We start from the raw sequence: 21,137 nt of genomic DNA on the forward strand, positions 1-21,137 counted from the left end.
AACTAAGACCCATTTTACCTGAACCATTCCCCCCACCCAGGCAGATCAGAGATTTTCTTTACAAGCCGTTAAGATTTAAGATAGGGGCGCCTGGGTGGCTCAGTCGTTAAGCGTCTGCCTTCAGCTCAGGTCATGATCCCAGGGTCCTGGGATCGAGCCCTGCATCGGGCTCCCTGCTCCGCGGGAAGCCTGCTTCTCCCTCTCCCACTCCCCCTGCTTGTGTTCCCTCTCTCGCTGTCTCTCTCTCTCTGTCAAATAAATAAATAAAATCTTAAAAAAAAAAAAAAAAAAGGTTTAAGATATTTTGGGCCTATCCATTCTTAGATGTTGTCTTTTCAGACAGCAAAGCCTCTATCTTTTTAATTTGAGGTTTGATGTCAGGTAATTCTTGCACCCCCTTATTTCATATCTTGGATGCACCCTGGTGTACCTGTTTGCCTCTGTGGGGTATGGATGGGCTGAGAATAATGTAAAGAACTTTTGCCTCAGAAGATATTGGACTTGGCATTAGGTTCTAAGCCTGCTGCTCGCATCTCCTTTCTGTTTGCCCCTATATCAACATAAATGCTGGATGTAACAAAGGTCACAATATGATGACTCAAACCATCAATGTACTGGGAGAAAATACAGGAGACACATTTATGATCTCAGAGGAACAAAGGTCTTCTTAAAGTATGACACAGAATCTGAAACTGTAAAAGAAAAGCACAATAAAAAACAAATTTCCACATCAAGAAAAACCACCTTAAGCAAACGCAAAAGAAATCCAACAAACTGAGAGACTTTTGCAATGCATATTATACAAAAAGGCCTACGTTCTACATGTATAAAGAGTTTCTATGAATCTATAAGGAAAAAACTACACAATAGAAAAATGGAAAAAAAGATGTGAACAGAATTCACAAAAAAAGAAGTCACGAATGGGTCTTTGTATTAAGCATGCTCCTCGCTTCCGTAGAGCTGATGCTTTAATGTCTGCTCTGTGCGCTGTGCCGGCCAGATGCAGCTTATTCTAGACAACCTGATCATATGCCTGAGTCATCTTGCCTTGGCCTCCAGCCTTCCTCCTTGTCCCCCTCCCCCACTTTGAAAGGAGTCCTCCTGCTGGAGTTCCACTTCTCAAATGCAAACCAACCAATCCAGAGTCCACACTCTTAAGCGTCTCCTTATTAGGCTCTCACATTCAGACCACTATACACTTGCCCTAATCACCCCAGAGCCTAGTACCAGGTCACTAGGGACCGCCCCTATGCCCCAGAGCTCACTGAACTTATTCCTACCAACCAATTCCAAGCCTGCCTACCCTGCTTCATCCATTCCTTCCCAAGAAAATCACAATAAAGGCTCTCTTGCCCAGTTCCTCCCTCTCCCTCTGCCTCTTGACTGTTCCAGTGCTTACCCATGTTGCCCATCATGGCATGGCATGCCCCCTTTTCTTAGGAACTGTGAGTAATAAACTATCATTTCAATGGCAACTGTCTCCTGATCTGTTTGCCTTCCTATACATGACATTTTCTGTTAATATACTGTATTTTTAAAACAGTCTTAAACATATGAAAAGAAGCTCCACTCCATGCATTTTAAGGTAAATGTAAATGAAAACTATGATGAGATACATTTTCCTCCCATCAGAGTGACAAAGTTCAAAAAGTTAGATAGCGCACAGTGCTGGTATGAGTAAAGTCACATTCATTTATTGTTCCTGAGAACATAAATTATTACAACCTCTATGGAGAGCAGTTTAGCAATAACAATGAAATTTCAGACTATACAAATTCACAATCTGGCAAATTCTACTTGTGGAGATATATATATATATATATATATATATACTCAAAAAAATTGAAAGTGAGGATCTTGAAGAGGTATTTGTACACCCTGTTCATAGCAACATTATTCATAATAGCCAACAGGTGGAAATCACCCAAGTGTCCATAGACTGATGAATGGATAAACAAAATGTGGTATATACATACAATGGAATATTATTCAGTCTTTTTTTTTTTTAAAGATTTTATTTATTTATTTGACAGAGACAGAGATAGTGAGAGCAGGAACACAAGCAGCGGGAGTGGGAGAGGGAGAAGCAGGCTGCCCCCCGAGGAGGGAGCCCGATGTGGGACTCGATCCCAGGACCCTGGGATCATGACCTGAGCCGAAGGCAGACGCTTAACGACTGAGCCACCCAGGTGCCCGGAATATTATTCAGTCTTAAAACGGACAGAAATCCTGTCACATCCTACAACATGGATGGAACAACACCAGTTTGAACTGCATGGGTCCACTTACACATGGATTTTTTTTTTCAATATTGAAACACAGTACAGTACTGTAAATGTATTTTTTCCTCCTTATGATTTTCTTAATAACATTCTTTTTCTCTAGCTTACCTTATTGTAAGAATACAGTGTATAATACATATAACATGCAAAATATATGTTCATCTACTATTTATGTTATTAGTACAGCCAAGAGTAGGCTTTTAGTAGTTAAGTTCTGGGAGGGAGTCAAAAGTTACATGTGGATTTTCAACTGTGCAGGGGGATTGGTACCCCTAATCCCCGTGTTGTTCAAGGGCAAATGTATATTCAAATAGTTCTTGGGTTACTGAAAGTACTGTTTCACAAAATGCATGTTCTCTACTGAGAGCCACAAGCTTTCAAAAGTCAACTTACTTTCTCTCTCAAGAACTTTCTCAAGGAAAAAATAATACGACTAAATATTTCTTCCTAATCCTTATTTTAAAAAGCAACATCTGTTCACAGTGACAATTCAGAAAACAAGCATCTGAATTTAGATTTGTTTTTTTAAAGTAGGCTCCAACATGGGGCTTGAACTCATAACCCGGAGATCAAGACCTGAGCTGAGATCAAGAGTGCTTAACCTACTGAGCCACCCAGGAGCCCCTTCAGATTATTATTTTTGGTATTTAACCAACTTGCTTATAACAGGTTAGCTAAAGAATCAGTGAAAAATACAGAGGTAGTTAAAATGTTATTAAATATATAATGAAAAATAAACATAGGCCCGCGCACATACACAAACTAGGTCCTCACTATGTCTGTAAGAGAATCAAAAAAGAGAAAGGGAAATTAAGGACAATTAACCACACAGAGGAAGGGACAGATGAGCTGTGTGGGGGTAGGGTCTTTGTGGCATTGTCCTCTTATTCCCAGCCCTGAGTCTGGCATGTGCTCAATGCTCAGTAAAGATTTTAGAATGAGTGAAGGAAGATAATCTCAGATAGGAGACAGAGGAACAATCAATTCTTCTCTGTCCCTGACTTTCAAGTCTCTTCTGACTCCCACTTGCCACCGATCACATGTTCAGATAGCAGTTTTTCTGACAACACCCTGGATTCCTGGCCAGAACCAACCTTCATGTTTTTCATTTCAAAAGTGCCAAATATAAGGATATGCTAACATGGAACTTTCTTTTCTCTTCCCCCAGACCCTTCTGCGGTGTATGATTTTACTGATTGAATTTAGGGGTGTTAATGTACTTTGCAAAGTGGAATGTGGCTTGTAGTCTTATAATCCTAATATAAACCTTTAATCTTTGTAAATAGATATTAGCCATGTCAAAACCACAAATGTTTAAGTGCATTCCAAGCATGTCCCAAAGTCTTTTTCCATACTGGAAAGATTTTTAAATTTCCACCTTACTGTCAGAGTTAAAAAAAAAAAAAAAAAGCCAAAAAACCAAAAACTTTATGGGAAACATGGAACCTATCTGTATTTAATAAATTATCAGTCTGTTTAAAGTTTCTTGACAGACAAAAAAAAAAATCTTGAAAAATTATTCTTGCAAGGCTGCCTGGATGTCTAAAGGACACGTGAAAACAGGCCAACACGACTTGTAGGAAGATTTTAAAAAGAGATTTAGTAGTTTTTTTAAATGCATATCCTCCACATACAGCTATTAATGAAGTGTGATAACTAAGAAAAGGATAGGGAAGCTAAGGGGAAATATTTAAATAGAACATTAAATATTTACCTTTATTTTTTCTTTTAATATACAGTTTACTTAAAAAGTCAATTTTTAAAATCCTAAAATAGTACTGTTTAAATGTATGAATGTCCAGTGAAGAGTGTCAGATGAAATATGCACTAAGGTAGGAGACAGGAGACAGGGTTCCTTGGTTGACTCAGTACCTGCCCAGGGCAAGTCTCAACCTTTCAGAACTTTAAGATAAAAATAATATCTTAAAATTCCTATTCCTTGGGCACCTGGGTGGCTCAGTTGGTTAAGCGACTGCCTTCGGCTCAGGTCATGATCCTGGAGTCCCAGGATCAAGTCCCGCATCGGGCTCCCTGCTCGGCGGGGAGTCTGCTTCTCCCTCTGACTCTCCCCCCTCTCATGTGCTCTCTCTCTCTCTCATTCTCTCTCTCTCAAATAAATAAATAAAATCTTAAAAAAAAATAAAAAATAAAATTCCTATTCCTTATGGAATCACTATGGGAATTAAATTACATGCTTAAAACTACATTGACTGTCCGCTCCTTGAGGGTGAGGATCTTATATTTTCACCTTTGTAAACAGTAACTTGATTAATTCATGTATGAAAGAAATAGAAATCATTTTCACTCTTGAAAAACATTTTAAATTTCATTACAGATTAACCCAAGAAACTCATCAGTACCTATAGGAGGTCAAAGCTAGAAAATGAAGGAAGCTTTAGTAGCATCCAAAAATCACCAATATTTTCAGTAACTAATCAAAAATTTTTATTAAAAATTCCTAAAGTTATTTAATCTATTACCAGCCTTAGGAGAATGAAATGTATAAAGAATAAGAAGATATCTTTTGAACATGTGAATATCCCAGTAAAAGTAGGGAATTAAGTAAATGATAGCAACATCTTTTTATAAACACACAGTGGTAGAAGGTGCTGTTAAATATACATAAAAAGCAATCTGCAAACCTTTGAGAAAGCAATCTGAATACTATTGAGAATCTTTTATGTCTATATATCCAGCCCAAAGACTTCCCTGGGAAACTCAAGATCCACATATTGGACATTCCTCTCGGACCCATTGCTTCTTCTGAATTCCCTGTCACTTAGAATACCATGATCCAAGCATCAGTTCAGACTCTTTCCTCTTCCTCACTCCCCTCCTCCCTGTCCATTCAGACACCAAGTCCAGCATTTTCTATTTCCTTAGTATCTCTCCTATATGTATTCTATCTTTTTTCCCATTGCCACTGCCTTGGTTCGGTCTCTCCCTACATCTTCTCTTAGAAATGGCATTCTAATTGGTGATACGGCAGGAATGGAACAGAGACAAATTCAATAGGTGTTTACGAGAACCAACTGATAGAATACAGGACAAAAATCAGGTTTAGGAGAAGAAGGATGAATTTAGTTCTGAGCGTGTTTAGCTTGAGGTACCTTAGGGTCATTTGGTAAAGATATTCCCAGTACGTGCACGTATGCATGTGGGCAAAGCTTAAGGACAGAAAAGAGGTTCATAGTGGACACCATGGATATGGCTGCAATATCCCCTCTCGCGTCCTACTCCTCCGAAAAGCTTTTTCCAGATCATCTCATTCCCACAGAGATTGTTCTTTCCATTCAATTCCGATAACTCTGATTGCACCTTCCAGGTTCACAATTAAATGTTGCCTTTTGTCAATATTTGGTATTTCAAGTTTCTTTTCCCCAAGCTAAGCTTCTACAGAATAGTAACCTTGAATACGCTTTAGCCCATGAACGCCTGTGCTGTCTGGTGCTATGCAGCATACAGACGGCCCTCGAAACAAAGGGGTCGGAGGGGTACATTTGACTTGAGTGACTTTAATAATAACCATAATGAACATCTCCTAGCATAGAGCTTGGCACATAATGGGCACTGAATTAATATTTGTGAAATGGATTGAGACTTAAAGTTTCCCATTACTCTTCAAAAACTTCTTGATATCTCAACGGCTTCCAAATCTGACATGCAACTAACACTTGGACACAAATATATTTATTACACGTTTTGTAAGAAGTCCAAGAGTTCGTAGTTTTATATATAACCTGTTTCAGTGAAAAGGTCACCATCAGCACGCCTAGTCCATCTTCATCTACTCACCCACACGACTTGAACACCCCCACACTCTACTCTTACAGAATTTCATATTCTATATTGATGCACACTTCTACTTCCTCAGTGTTGCCCTCCAGTGTTCACATTGCCCCCTCGTGCCTCCCAAATGCTCTCATGCTACCTTCGCTCTTCACAGGTCAAAGATGTAACTACGACTGGCACAAGAATTATTTTCAAGAAATGAAGAGAAGGAAGGTTCTTGGTGAAAAACAAAAAGCCAAAAGGCTTCGGCAAATAATTGCATGCTTTGATTTTGGCCCTTGGCATTAAAGCAAGAGTGGCTTTCTGGCTCCCAAGTCTTGGAAAAAACTTCAACATCTGACACATTGACATTTGACATCTGAGGTCCCACTTACAAATCAGTGGTACTTTACACCACAATGTACAGACAGAAATAGAAATCCTAACCTGGGGAATACCGTGAAAGCTATAACTTGTGTTAAGCCTGGATGTGCCACAGCATCTAGTAATGATGCTTTGAACAGAGAGACACACAAACTATTTGTCGAAAAAATGATTTTTTAATGCTAGATATTTCCTGCTTGCCTCTGTGCAAGGTCTTGGGCCAGGTGCTGCCTAGGATACAAATAAAATAACACATAATCCCTGCCACTGTATGGGACAACAAGAGTTATATATGGCCCTCAGAGTGTATGTTGGTATAATCTTTTTGGAAAGCTATTTGAAGTTATCTCCTAAAGCTGAATATAAACCTAGACTATGAGACAGTAACCCCACTCCTAGGTATACACCCAAAATAAATGAATTCATAAGTATAAGGCATGCACAAGAATGATCATGGAACTTTATTAATAGTCATCCCAAACAGGAAACAACCCCAATCTCTAAACAGAATAGAATGGACAAGCTAATCATGGCATATTTACATTTAAGAATGCTATACAGCAATAAAAAAGAATGCATTACTGCCACCCACAATGCTATGATGAATTTCAAGGACAAAATGGTGAGCAAAAGAAGCCAGACACAAAGAAACACATACTGTATGATTCCATCTATATGATATCTAAGAAGAGGCAAAACTTATGTGTAGTCATAAGTCAGAATAGTGGTTAACTTCGGTGGGAGCAATGACTAGGAAGAGTCGCAAGGGACACCTCTGGGTTGTAGGAAACATATCTTGATCTGAGTGGGAATGTGGCAGGAATGGAGAACAGATAAATTCAAGAGATAATGAAAAGAGATATTTATCTCTCAAACTAACAGAGAGAACACAGGCGGAGAATTAGGATTGGGAGAAGAAGGATGAATTTGGTTCTGAACGTATTGGTTATAGGAATATGTGAACATTCACCAAGCTACACACTATTTGTGAGCATCACTGTACATATGTTATATAACAAAAAATATTTTTTGATAACAAAAAATTTTTAAATAAATATAAAATTGAGCACCATCAAATTTTTTTAATTTTTTTAATTTTTATTTATTTTTTATTTTTTTATTGTTATGTTAATCCCCATACATTACATCATTAGTTTTAGATATAGTGTTCCATGATTCATTGTTTGTGCATAACACCCAGTGCTCCATGCAGAACGTGCCCTCCTCAATACCCATCACCAGGCTAACCCATCCTCCCACCCCCCTCCCCTCTAGAACCCTCAGTTTGTTTTTCAGAGTCCATCGTCTCTCATGGTTCTTCTCCCCCTCCGATTTCCCCCCCTTCATTCTTCCCCTCCTGCTACATTCTTCTTCTTCTTTTTTTCTTTCTTAACATATATTGCATTATTTGTTTCAGAGGTACAGATCTGAGATTCAACATCTTGCACAATTCACAGTGCTTACCAGAGCACATACCCTCCCCAGTGTCCATCACCCAGTCACCCTATCCCTCCCACCCCACCCCCCACTCCAACAACCCTCAGTTTGTTTCCTGAGATTAAGAATTCCTCATATCAGTGAGGTCATATGATACATGTCTTTCTCTGTTTGACTTATTTCGCTCAGCATAATACCCTCCAGTTCCATCCACGTTGTTGCAAATGGCAAGATCTCATTCCTTTTGATGGCTGCATAATATTCCATTGGAGCACCATCAAATTTTAATAAGACAAGAAAAATCTATGGAGCGTCATGCTTCATAGGTAGGCAGCGATGGCAGAGTTGGGGAGAAGACGTCCAGCATTAAACCACACAGTCCACTGCTGGGAACCTTGTGGCTTAGTTCCCAAGCACCACTTGGAACAATTCATCCCAAAGTATGAATTAACACAGTGTAGTTCCTGCCCTGTTAGGTCTTATTGATTAATACAATCACAGTGTCAGTGGGGAATTCTAAATTTTCCATGCAAAATATTATATGAAAAGAAGATATTCAATAAATATCTGTTAATGACCAGGAACAGGTGACAGGTATAGCCTACAAATGCTCAAACAGTTGAGAGGTTGTAGGAAACACTGGCAAAATTTCTCCAAGGACATGGGAATTGAGCCAGACTCTAAAAGGTGAGGAACAGATGCAGGGGTTGCAAAGTATGATCTCTACAAGTATTTGGTTTGATTTCTTTTAGTGTGAATGGCACAGTCTTTCAAGACGCAATGGGACCAGGAGTATTTCTGGACAGCCATAACCTTGCATCATGCTTTGTGAATATGTGCAAGTTTCCTAGGCATCTGACTGTGGGAGAGTCCCTGTGAAGGAGTGCACCATAACCATGAGATCATGAGAGGCTAAGTGAATTATTAGATTGCACACGTGGTTTGGGCCCAAATCACACAGTGCCATGAACACCATACTGACCATATTCTACAGGCAATGTTAAATGAGACCATGCCATCCGTGTTTTGGTAGTGTGGGCCAATTGTGTGACTAGCATTAATAACAATAAACGCTGTAAGCAGCTTCTGGTTCTTTCAATGTGATGCCAAGCATCTGGACCTTTGGAAGTGGATTTCTGACTGCTTTCTTTCAGTTGCCATCTGAACTCTTGCTATTCTGCAAATACAGCTTCTGTTTAGATAACCGAAGGAAGGACGCTTATATAAAGTGGGTCAAAAATGTTGTCAAGACTCATAAATCTTAGAGGAATGTTGAAAGAATTAGTAAATAAAGCTATAGATGCCAATAGAAACAATTTCAGTGGTGTTTCTTATGGAAATAAAGTTGTTTGACACCAAGAATCATTCTGCAAGATGATAGGCCTGAGGAACTGTCATGCAGAATTACTGATTTCATTACTGATGCAATTTTACACTACTCAAAAGGGTAGATAAGACCGTTCTTTGACACTATAATCTAAGGTATCTACCTTCTCAGGGGCTGGTCATACCCAATGATTAATAACTACAATTTATGCATACACGTACGCTGAGAGATTCTTGAGATAGTTAATAAATTGCTACATTGAACATCAATATGCAGGAGAAGTTGTCCTAGGTTCACCTTTGTCTTTACAAAACAAACCTTTCATGCTTCTTTATCTATGCCTTAAAAAACTTGACTATAATTTTTATTATTAGCATAACCTTTAGTAGAAATGAACTCTAGCCTTATTTTTTATTTGATAGAATTGTTAAGGGTAGTGGTATAAAAGTAGAAATTCTACTGCAAAAAGTTGGATATACAATGGATTTTAGCAGAAATAGAGAACCTGGTTACTTAACAATATTAGGACTAAAGATGTGGATTCATGGTTTTAAATATATAAATATAAATAAAGAAATAGATATAAATTTGTGGATAAATACATTAGTGCATCTGTTGCCTTTCTCTGTCTGCTGAGAGGACTTAGAAGCAATGACAGACCAATACCTATGAGCATACCCAGCATGAGGTCTAAGTTTGCAAATATATCATTCTCCACTAAAAGGAACCAGGGATCCTTTGAGAAATTTTGAGAATTCCAGGGTTGGAGCAAAGAAAATGCAAGATGAGTCTGGAAAACATTCTTATGACAGAAAGTAAAGAATTACACAAAGAATCATAGGGTCATGTCAAAAGGACAAGTGAGTCTTCTTGAAGGGGTGTACAATGGCCAAATCAGGGAAAATTGAGACATCAAAACAAATAATGACGGTAATGGATTATAAACCATTGAAAAGAATAAGAACTCATAGGGAAAGATGATTGATAGATAGATAGATAGATAGATAGATGATAGATAGATAGGAAAAAGGTAGATAGAAATAAAGAAAAGAAGGTTCTTCCTTACAGCAGGAAGCCAACTAATAAATGTAGAAGGAATAATGGAATTAGACAATCATCATTTGGCAACCATCATAATAAGAACTGATTTGGGCAAGTATCATCAAGAATGTAAAACTAGTAGGTGAAAATTTTAGGAGGAATAGGATACTTAAATGTCAGTCTCAGAGTATCTCCCCATAGGTGTTTATTAATTTCAAACAGAAAAATAACAACTGTACAGAGGAGGAAGCTGTGGAAGTCACTGCCTTGACCGGGTGATCAAAATTCGCACCACCAGTAACAGGACCGGTTGATATCTTGTGTCCCTGACATGACGTTTGTATCCATAAAAGAAACACTCAACAGCAGTGGCAGCAACAGTTTCAAATATTTACACCAATAAAATATTTGGGTGGGGATTTGGCTTTGCTTCTTGGTTTTGAATGAACTCTGATTTTGTTCTAAGACTTTTTAAGCTTATTCTAATTTTTATATTTTTAAAGATTTATTTATTTCCGAGACAGAGAGCAGGCGAGGGGCAGAGGGAGAGGCAGAGAATCCCAAGCAGACTCTCCACTGAGTGTGACCCAAGGCGGGGCTCGATCCCATGACCCTGAGATCATGACCGGAGCCAAAACCAAGAGCTGGACGCTCAGCTGAGTGAGCTACCCAGGCGCCCCTTAGCTTATTTTTATTACGACTATCAACTTACTTAGAGGTTTTATTCAGTTACATTCAGTTATATTTGCATAAAGTTAATAGTCCAGTAGAGTTCTCAAGCATGACAAGGTAACAGTTGCATTATGTAGTCAGTTATTATTTAAAAAAGAAACTCTCCTCATATATGGGCATTTCCTAAATGTTCATCTTGGATTTTTTTAAAAATTAGACAATAAGACAAAAATCAGACAAAAATCGTATTTCCTTTTTTTGCTTCTCTGCTAATACGAAGCAGTGTATTTCAAAGCTCTACTCCTCTAGAGACATTTAGTTAGGTAAATATTGATTTTTCTATCATTATATATCAAGATCTTTTATCTTCGTTTTATGGAAGTAAATGTAGTATATTCAAGAATGAAAGAAATTTGCTCTTTTATTTCATTTAGGCACCTATGGAATGTACTTAAATGACCACATATATGCAAATATTTATTATGCTATGAAAGTGTCAGAACTTACACTACTATGTTAGTACAGGATTGTATGATAAGACTTTGGAAGAGAAGGTGGGGACTATTTTATTTTAAAGTGCTCCAAACTGTGTAGATTGCCCACAGGTTACATGTGATAAGTCATTTTGATAATAATATTAGCTTCATCTGATTTTTCAGTTGATGATGATTCAGGTCTGAGTATAGTAATACGTAGAGAGAAACCTACCTCTTGCAGACAAATGAAAGCTGGGGTTGTAGATAAATCAACACATCGCTCATCTTGGATATATATTGTGGGTGCTACAGCATAAATGGGGTCCTCCTGATCCTTTTCGTCTTTCTCCTCTTCCTCTTCTTGTTCTGTGTCTGTGCTACTGTCTTCCATTTTTCACAATTCTAAAATAAAATCATTCCAGATTCAGCTATTTAGGGATATCTTCACACATAAAGTAAAATTAGTGGAAAATAATGAAAGCAAGCAAAGGTCAACTGGGGTAAGCTATTCTCCAATGAAGTTATAGGTCAGTACACTTAGCTATAGATAAATTATAATAAAGATTGCTTCGTTACAAAGATATTCCCCACCGCTACACTCAAATCAATAATTCTAATTTTAAAAAGTAGGCTACTGTGGCATTAATTGGGGAAAAAAGTTATATAAGCTCCATGAGAGCAGAAACCCCATTTTGTTTATTGAGCATTATAGTTAACACTCAATTACTATTCATTGATTGGGTAAATAAACATAATATTCACCCTTAAAATATAACACAAAGATAATTCAAATTATCATTATGTGTCAAATATAACACAAAATAATTCGAATTATTTTTGGGAAACTAAAAACCAACAGCCTGCTATGGCCAACACCGCCTGCGGCATGCACCTGTGCACCAGTCCAACAGTTTACTTGCTCGATACCTGTATTTTTGCTGTGGCCACAGCTCAGGCCGATGCTTGTATGTTCTGCCTTGCCCCCTCACCCGTAGCTGCTGCCCACGTGCATGCTTAATTGTCCCATCAGACCTCACTTACAAAACGTCAGCTCAAGAATAAAATTCAGGATACCAGGATGGTGACCCTAGAGCATTAAACCAAGCTCAGGCCTTTCTGAGAGTGGGTCCTTATATGACTGCACAAGTCACGTAGCCAGCCTATGTGCTGCCCATTGATTTGCTCACATATTCAAATGGACCCAGAGCAATTTCTAAAAGGACCTGTCTTGGCCTGCAAGGTCTCTCCTGGCGCATTTTGGTGGCATTGGGATCGTTGCTCTTCTAAGAGATCTGGTAAGAAGACTCAATTGCATTAAAAAAAAAAAAAAAAAAAGCCAATCTAATCTTTTGCTCTTTTGATCTCTGACACATGTGAATCTGCACTTAAAAGAAAGGTAAACATGTACTTTTCTCTTGCCAGAGAAGATAACTCCAACTGTCATAAATTAAAGGTCCGGATCTTCTGTTGAACATCTATCATCTCTCATGTCTATCTTATCAGATTAGCTGCTCCCTGATGATGGGATCCCCATTCTTTTAATATGGAAAGCATGTTCTGTAATATGAATCTGGAAGGCATGCTAGGCTCTGGCTCCTAAATTTATTCATCAAGTGGCCAGAGGCATGCCATTTATTCATTAAGTTTCCTTTCCTCCTCTCTAAAATGGGAGTCACAGTAACTAATTTCTCTGTTTCATACAGACACAAGTTAAATGGGATCACACCTGTGGATTTATAGCTTCCATTCTGCTATCTCTAATTTTCAACCACAGACATAAATTACTCGTACGCTTGTTTTCCTCTTCCTGCTGCAAAAATACTTCATAGGTGGTAGCATGCACTTCCATCAGGAGGCACTAAATGTCTGGTTGTCTTTTGTTTTGTTTTTTGTTTTGGCTTCATTTGGTTGTCTTTCTTCATGTGATATTGATAGCCATTGATATCATTTGGACTCCCACTCCCTTAATACCCGCATATCTTGGGCGCCTGGATGGCTCAGTTGGTTAAGCGTCTGCCTTCGGCTCAGGTCATGATCCTGGAGTCCCGGGATCAAGTCCCGCATCGGGCTCCCTGCTCAGCAGGGAGTCTGCTTCTCCCTCAGACCCTCTCCCCTCTCATGCTCTCTATCTCATTCTCTCTCTCTCAAATAAATAAATAAAATCTTTAAAAAAAAAAATATCCGCATATTTTTTTTCAGTGCCATAAAGCAGTGTTTTAAAAGAACCTGTTGTTATTAAGGCAGCACAACACTTCGATTTTGGCAATTGATCACAGTTTATCATTTAAATCTTCAAGGAGCTGAAAAGGTGTGATTACATGTGTAGATATTTTTGTTTATCAGCTAAAATATGTCGGTTCAACCATTTCATGGGTGAAAACCTGTTAATGACTATCCCAGAAAAACATTGCCCTCAGAACATTAGACCATACCTGTTAACGTTAGCGTTTCCTTAAAGAAATATTTCAAATATAAACAAAAATAACAGAATGGCATAATGAATCCTCAAGTATCCATCCACCGGTTTTAATAAATAACAATTCATGGACAATTCTGTTTTATCGGAACCCTTCCACCCACCCCTCCACTCTCCATATAATGTTGAAGAAAACCCGCGCACGTAGACGTGGTCATCTACCCCGAGGCTCCGGAAGACCGTACAGGTAACCCTCGCGCCGCCGCGCACCTGCGCGCCCCTCCTTTGCGCGGATGTGCCACAAACTAGTCAAACAACCCCCGAATTATGAACACATGGAATGTTGCCAGTTTTCTGCTATCACAGCCTTGCAAAGTATAGTACACATGTTTATTTAAAAATATATTTTAAAGGCTCTTGGGATTTGGATAATGGGGATGGCATTAGCTTTCAAAACTTAATTTCAGGCCATCTTGTCAAAGCACTGCTTCGCTAGGCAACGAAAAAAGGGCACTGTGCTGAATTTGTACAGATTCCTCGATCTGCTGAGGTTTTTCAGTCTCTAGGACCTTGAAAACATTCCAAATATTTTCAATCGCGTAAAACATTATACACAGGGAAGCAACGAAAAGACACTATAACAGAGTTCTGATAGACATTACCAGACAAACCTTGACCTTCAGAAAAGAAAGGGAGGGTGAGTAGGAAAGTAAGAAAATACAATAGAGACAAATGCAAAAGTCTCATGTGAACTTAAACCTAAGACACTAATTAATCTAATAACAGTTTGGAAAGAGCTTCAGGAGATAGCAAAGTTTAACAGATTAAACAAATATTCAAGGGTTCATTAATGTAGGATTGCAAAGCCCATTATGTCAGGATCTCCGTGCTGCAGGCAATAGGATTGACAGCTATTAATAAAAAAATAGAATAAGATATATTCTCAGTCTACATGATATAAACAAGAGAATATTTATAAAATATCTAAATTTCTGGTATAGGAAGAACACAGCTATCAAGTATAGTAATTCTAGAGACACGTATCTCCATAATACTAAGTCAGTTGTTTTACAAGGAGCAATAATTTACAAAGAGGCAAGCAATTTACAATATAAAGAGAAATCAAGGCAGGGAATAACTAGCTCTATATCATACAAGGTAAGGTAAAATAAACCTAAATATAAAGCAATGTTGTCATACCAACATTGAGATAAGCCTTTAAAAGCAGCCTGTAGCCTGGAATTTAGATTTTTTTTTTTTGGCATTGAGGAGTTATCTGAGCTTGTAAAGGTGTTGGTGATAATGAGAGGAATGTTTTGGAAGGGGTGTGAATTTGAAGGCAAGGAGACAATTTCGTGGCTGTGAGTCAGCTCCCTCTGCTATGGGCAGGAGATAGATTCATTGGTGAGCAAAACCAGACCAGGTGTCTGGCCTCAGGGGCGCTCACAGGCTGGTGCACAAGATAGAAATTAATCAGTGAATCACAGAGATAAAATGTAAAATTAAATATAACTGGAACAGGTGCTATGAAAGTGTGGACCACAGAAGCAGGGTTACCATGCACGACACATTTCCAGCAGGCAGGATTCCCATAGCAAATGCCACAGTGAAGCAGCCCTATTGGAAGGTTAGATGCTAAGGACCTGCGCCAAGGCCACACCGTGCTATGCTGTAGGGGTCCGAAGAAGAGAGGACACGCTTTTATGAGGCTTTCTAGAAGGGAGAGGACATGTACGGAGCTTTCACACAGAAAAGCAAAAGGCTAGTGAAGGAGAAAGGGAGGTAAATAAAAGCTTTAGTCCTATTCCATATGACCACTGAGCTTCTCTATTATTTACACTTTGTTTCGGGGTTAAAAGATAAAGCCAAAATAGGAAGCTTCACACAGAATAATTAAGCAATAAACATTGCAGGGTATGCCTTGTGTTGTAAGACAAACCAGCACTTCCTCTTCTCAAAAGCCAAAGAAGTGATCATCATTTTGTGTTTTGATTTTGAACTCTTAAGGAAATTTTTCTTGACAGTTACAAGGAGCGCATGCAAAAACTAAATGGTCCGTGCACCAGAGAATAGGACAGGATACACAAATGATGGTGACCTTTTGAAGATAAAAGGGCAACGCTTACTTCAAGAAAGATGTAGCAGGAAACCACACTTTCAATATTACTTGCCACTGAACCAGCACAAGTTTTGCTCATTTGAGAATAGCAGGGTATCATGTAAAGTCAAAAATGATATGGTCCCACACCATTCTTTTTCATAAGTTAGCTCTTCTATCTGCCCTGGACACATGACCACATGCTCCCTCCCCCAGCACCCCATTGCTATGGGTGAGTTACGGGACTATTTCTACAGTAACTCAGAGCTGGACCTGTTCCTTCCTGGAGGAAGGGAGACGTCTGGGACAACTATTTTGTTTGTTTCAGTTTCCTATACTTATTTAAAAACATAGAAATGTCAAAATGAGTTTTCAACAATTGTGGTATATTTAAAGTTATATGACAAGTGCCTCTCAGTCCTGTCAGTGTATCTCTGTGATTATATGCATATTCTCTTTTAAAGATAAGATTAAAAGTCAGCATTGAAGGCCTTTTCTGAAAGGCCTCTGGTCCACATATCACAGGCTCAGAATATTCGGCAGCAGATCCCACATGCAGCCTACAGTTACCTCAGATCCACTTAATCCAACAACAACATCATCACCAGATACTACCAGTTCGGGAGTCCTAAATGCAACAATCATTGCACTTATTCATGTGTAGATCTTTTATTCACATACAATTACATAATACCCATTATTATTATACAAAGACATGATTAGACTTGAAACATTTTTTTAAAAGATATAGATACAGACTTCAGGTCCTGTTTTTAAGAAGCGGGGAAGAAAAGCTTTGTCATTCAAAACAAACCTAACAAATCAAACCACAACTTCTTTCTGTTCCTAAAAAAATGAAAAGAAAAAATAAAAAAACCTCTCTCTCTCAAAAAACCAAACTAAACCAAACAAAAAACCCTGTAAAAAAACTCCAATCTGGGACAGAAAAAATAAAACCATCGCAGTTCAGTATGTACAGATCAAATTTGCCTCAAAACTGAAGGGTTAAAGTAACAATGTGGGTTAAAAACATACATACATACATACATAGACATAACAGAAAACTCTTGAGAGGAAGCTCCAAGTGCATATCTAGCCTTAAAGTAAATGTTCACAGTATTAGTTAAGTCTTAAATTATGCGCATGCGTAACCACTGAGGAGCCTGTTCACTGCCCGCGAGCGCAGAGAGCCAAAGACTGTCATAAGCTAAGCTCCCTCCTTGGCAGGGAAGGGAGCTGAGAGAGCTCTAGGCCTTCTCCCAGCTCATTTCACTGTCCTCTTGCCTCCCGCTGCATACTGCCCTCCAGCACCAAACACAGAGCCAGGAAAAGTTATTCTCTTTCTCTTTAAAACTTACTATTTGTTTGTTTTCTCAGAAACCCACCCCGTCGAAATGAGCTCCATATTACTCACTTCTGAATGGGTATAACACATAGGGTCATGATGGGAAGACCACCCACGTGGAAGACTGTCATAGAAACAGAGGTGATTCTTGTCTCTAACATAGGCTCCTGGTTGCCCTCATCAGCAGGCGGGCACTCCTGCCCAGTGGTCGTTCACCCTCTGCGCTTAGTAATAGCATTTATATAGCCCTTCACAGTTTAAATGAAGCTTTCCTTCATACTATTTCACTTTATTCTTACAACAACCATGTCCATAACTATTATTATCTCCATTTTACAGACAAGGAAATTGAAGGTCAGAGAATACAAGTGATGTGCCCAAGATCACACAGCAATAAGTGGCAGGATTTATTCAAACTCATGTCCACTGGCTCCAAATCCCTTACCCTTTATACCATATAGGACTCTTGCCGTGGCCTTGATAAAGCCCTTTCCTCTTAGCCTCCAATAATGGAAAGCAGGATCAAGGATACAGCAGGTTAAAGGAATTTGACTTCTGTCACTGCAAAGGTGTAAAGCTAAGACCCCTTTAGCAAAGAGCAGGCCAATATGAGTAAGTCAATTAAAGACAATTCTATGTAGAACAGTGATCATTAGGCGGTCCATGAGGTGGTAAGACTGAGCTGTGCAAAACAATGGGCTATAGAACTTGTTGCTATAGTTACAAACCAAAGGAAAGCTTTCGCATACGCAAAGTGTGGCAAGAAGCACTGGTCTTATATCTGCAATAATTTACAGTCATTCTACAAGTCCAGTCAGGCTTCAGAAATTCAAAGGATGCCTGAGAGGCCCTATCTGTTCCCTTACTGGTTACCAAATAATTTGGTAGTGAGCAGAAACAGTTCCAAATCCTGTGGGAGGTTTGGAATGCTCAAGTAGGTCTGAAGCTGACAGTCCTCCAGAAGGTCTGCGAAGCAGAGATTCTATATGTTTGCATGCAATCTAGAATCTTCACATTGCAGGCCATTCCTTACTTTTGCTACAAAAATGTGCATGTTTTTCAAATTCTTCTGTCACCTTTGCTTAAATTTTTAAAAACATACCTGAAAGCATATTCATAGCATTACTAGTCTGTGTGTCCTGTCTAATTAGGTCATTGCCTTGCAAACCTGCTCTTTAATTTACGCCTTTCCTCTTCCCTATACGCTAGTCAGTAGGAATTGTGAGTCTAGATGGGTCTGTTTCCTTGGCAAGGAGCTTCATGTAGATGGGCTATCGCTGCTGCTTCCCAAATGCAACAGCCCTGGCTCCTCCCTTATTCATCATCGTGGTGGTCGTCCTCCTCCTCCTCTTCTTCCTGTTATTTCATCTAAGACTAGGATTAGTGGCTTTAACTTAGTCTCCCAGGATGACAGCATGGGGTAATGGAAATGAATGCTTTGAAGTTCATCAGTTCAGGCTTGAATCTCATTTCTCCCCTTCCTGTGTGACCTTGGGCAAGATATGCAACCTCTAAGTGGAGATTTCCTCAACTGCAAGATGATTTAAGGGTTGTTGCGAAGATTAAATGGAACAAAATCTCAGCCCCGACCCAGCATGTAGTCCTCAATAAATGTTAGCTCCTTCCCACCACTGTCTGTTTTTTTTTGTTTTCATGTGAAATACGCCTTAAATGATTTTGACAGGGATCAAATAAACAGAGGTCAGCCTGGGACTGGATCAAATGGTTTAGGAAACTATAGGTTGGGTCTCCTCTAGCATGAATTTGTCCCAGAATACATCCTTAGGATCTGGTGTGAGAGTCCTGGTAAGCCTAACCTTCAAATCCCACTATGAGATGTTTTCATCTAGGGAAAGAAAGACTATGTAGGATATTGGGTACTGCGGAATATTTGTATTTGCAAAGTATTTGGGTCCTTGAAAGAATATGTGTCAACTCTTAGGGCAGGGCCAGCTTTAGACAATAAGTAGGCAAAGTTCCCTCTCCCATGTCTAGAAATTTCATAGCCTCCTCTTTTCATTGCCTAAGTACTTCCTGTTCTAAGGCTTCCCCTGACCCTAAGCAGATCTCCACTCCAGTCTTCCTTCCCTTGGGCAGCATCCCTTACTCAATTTCTTTCCTTCCTCTAAAAGCAAAGGTTCTTACATTCATTATAGGGTTAGAAGAATATTTACCAAGCCAATTTTTCCTACTTTACATCGGAAGAGGAAGTTAAAAATAAAAATAAACAACAACCAAAAAAAAAAAAAAAAAAACCCTCTCTGAGCTGGGGAGCCAGGAGAGTTGGCACGGGCCCCTGAGGCATCCTGTCTGCCCAGGACAAGACTCAGGAAATGAAATAGTGGAACTCGGACATTCAAGAACATCGGAGAGATAATGTGCCCCTTCTCACAGGTGAGAGGTGAGGGAAGTGGCAAGCCTCCCCACCATCACTGATCCTACCCCTGCATGTGCTGAAGCAGTAGGCAGAGAATGCCCAAGACAGTACACAAAGTGGCATGGGAGAGATACTGAGGGCTGGCTGAGTGTGCTACCTCCCATGCGCCCTTGACATTGTGATGAAAGACACGGCTTCAGAAAGCTTTGCGGCCCATACAACTGAGAACCAGATGGGGATGCAGAATTCTCAGGAGATGCTAGCAAGGAGACCCAAGTGTGAGACCCAGGTGGATGCACATCTCAAGAGGAGTCAGCATGGTCAGACGCCAACCACTGACCAGACAACCATCCTGAAGCCATAATGCTACCTAAGAACACTGAACTTGGGTCTCACACCTAAGAGGAAGAGAGAAAAAAATGAATTAAGTGGGGTTCTTTTAGTCAGCTTTATGGAGATATGATTTATGTGCAATAAAACTCACAATTTTAAGAGTACAATATGATGAGTTTTTACAAATATTGACAGTTGGGTAGTTACTGCCACAAACATTCCCATTTGTAGAGAGCAAAATGGAGTCTCTCCTGTCAAGCAGGAGACTGGGTCAGGCAATGATGCAAGCAGTTACGGTACTACAACTAGGAGATACCGCCAGGACCAACGTCAGCTGACGACACCCCAGAACTGATGACACGCAGAGCCGGAGGAGGTCTGCAGAGACCCAAAACTGATGAAATCCCTTTAAACAGGGAAGGATTTGGGCAGCAAACTGTCAGACTCTGCCCACATGACCCCTCTACGTCGGACCGCTTAAAAAAGGCAATTGCCGCGGACGGATCTCCAAACAGAACCGAGACCCTTCCCCGCTGCAACATCAGAAGCAGTGAGTGCCAAGAGCTGACCCGGACCAGACGGAGGCCTCAGCTCAGCTGCACCCCCCAGACTGACATCGTGTTTGGTTTGTTCACTTCCGGCCCTCTTCTGTTAATCTTGTTTGTTGTGTGGCATGTCTTCTGTCCTGCTTTGTGTGCCGTGTAAGGACCCAAGTTTAATCACGTGGGGAAATGTCATTGAGTTTGGAATCTTGAGCCTGCTTTATAATTGTGATTTAACTTTGCTTTATGATTGAATATAGCTGACATTGTGGAAAGACACAGCTCGTGTGTGCGCCTTCCTAGCGTGCTCATGACACCATTGCTCCAGAAGTTTCCTTTGTGTGCCTTTACAATCCGTGCCCCCTCCTATCCCCATGCCTGCCATCCCAGGCACCTTGTAACATCTAGTTTTGCCTTTTCCAGTATTTTAGGTAAATAGAATCATAGATTTTCCTGGCTTCTATAATTTAGCATAAGGTTTTTGAGGTTCATCTACATTGCTGTGGACATCAATATTTCATTCCTTTTACTGCCGAGTGGTATCACACTGTACAAATACACCACAATTTATTTGCCGATTCACCAGTTGATAGACATTTGACTTGTTACTCGTGTTTGGCTCTTATGAATAAAGTT

The 21,137-nt window shown here is 39.6% G+C and overlaps 1 protein-coding gene across 1 annotated transcript in view; it reads right to left on the reverse strand.

The window, feature by feature from the left end:
• CCDC146 (coiled-coil domain containing 146) overlaps window positions 1–21,137 on the reverse strand; it is a 117,488-nt gene that overhangs the window by 85,818 nt on the left and 10,533 nt on the right. The window contains exon 2 of the mRNA XM_032402307.1: window positions 11,623–11,792. Coding sequence (XP_032258198.1) covers window positions 11,623–11,781 — 159 coding nt within the window. The 5' untranslated portion in view covers window positions 11,782–11,792. The remainder of the gene's footprint in view (window positions 1–11,622; window positions 11,793–21,137) is intronic.

This window comes from Phoca vitulina, unplaced genomic scaffold (genome assembly GCF_004348235.1).
Source record: "Phoca vitulina isolate PV1807 unplaced genomic scaffold, GSC_HSeal_1.0 scaffold4, whole genome shotgun sequence".
Lineage (NCBI taxonomy): Eukaryota > Metazoa > Chordata > Mammalia > Carnivora > Phocidae > Phoca > Phoca vitulina.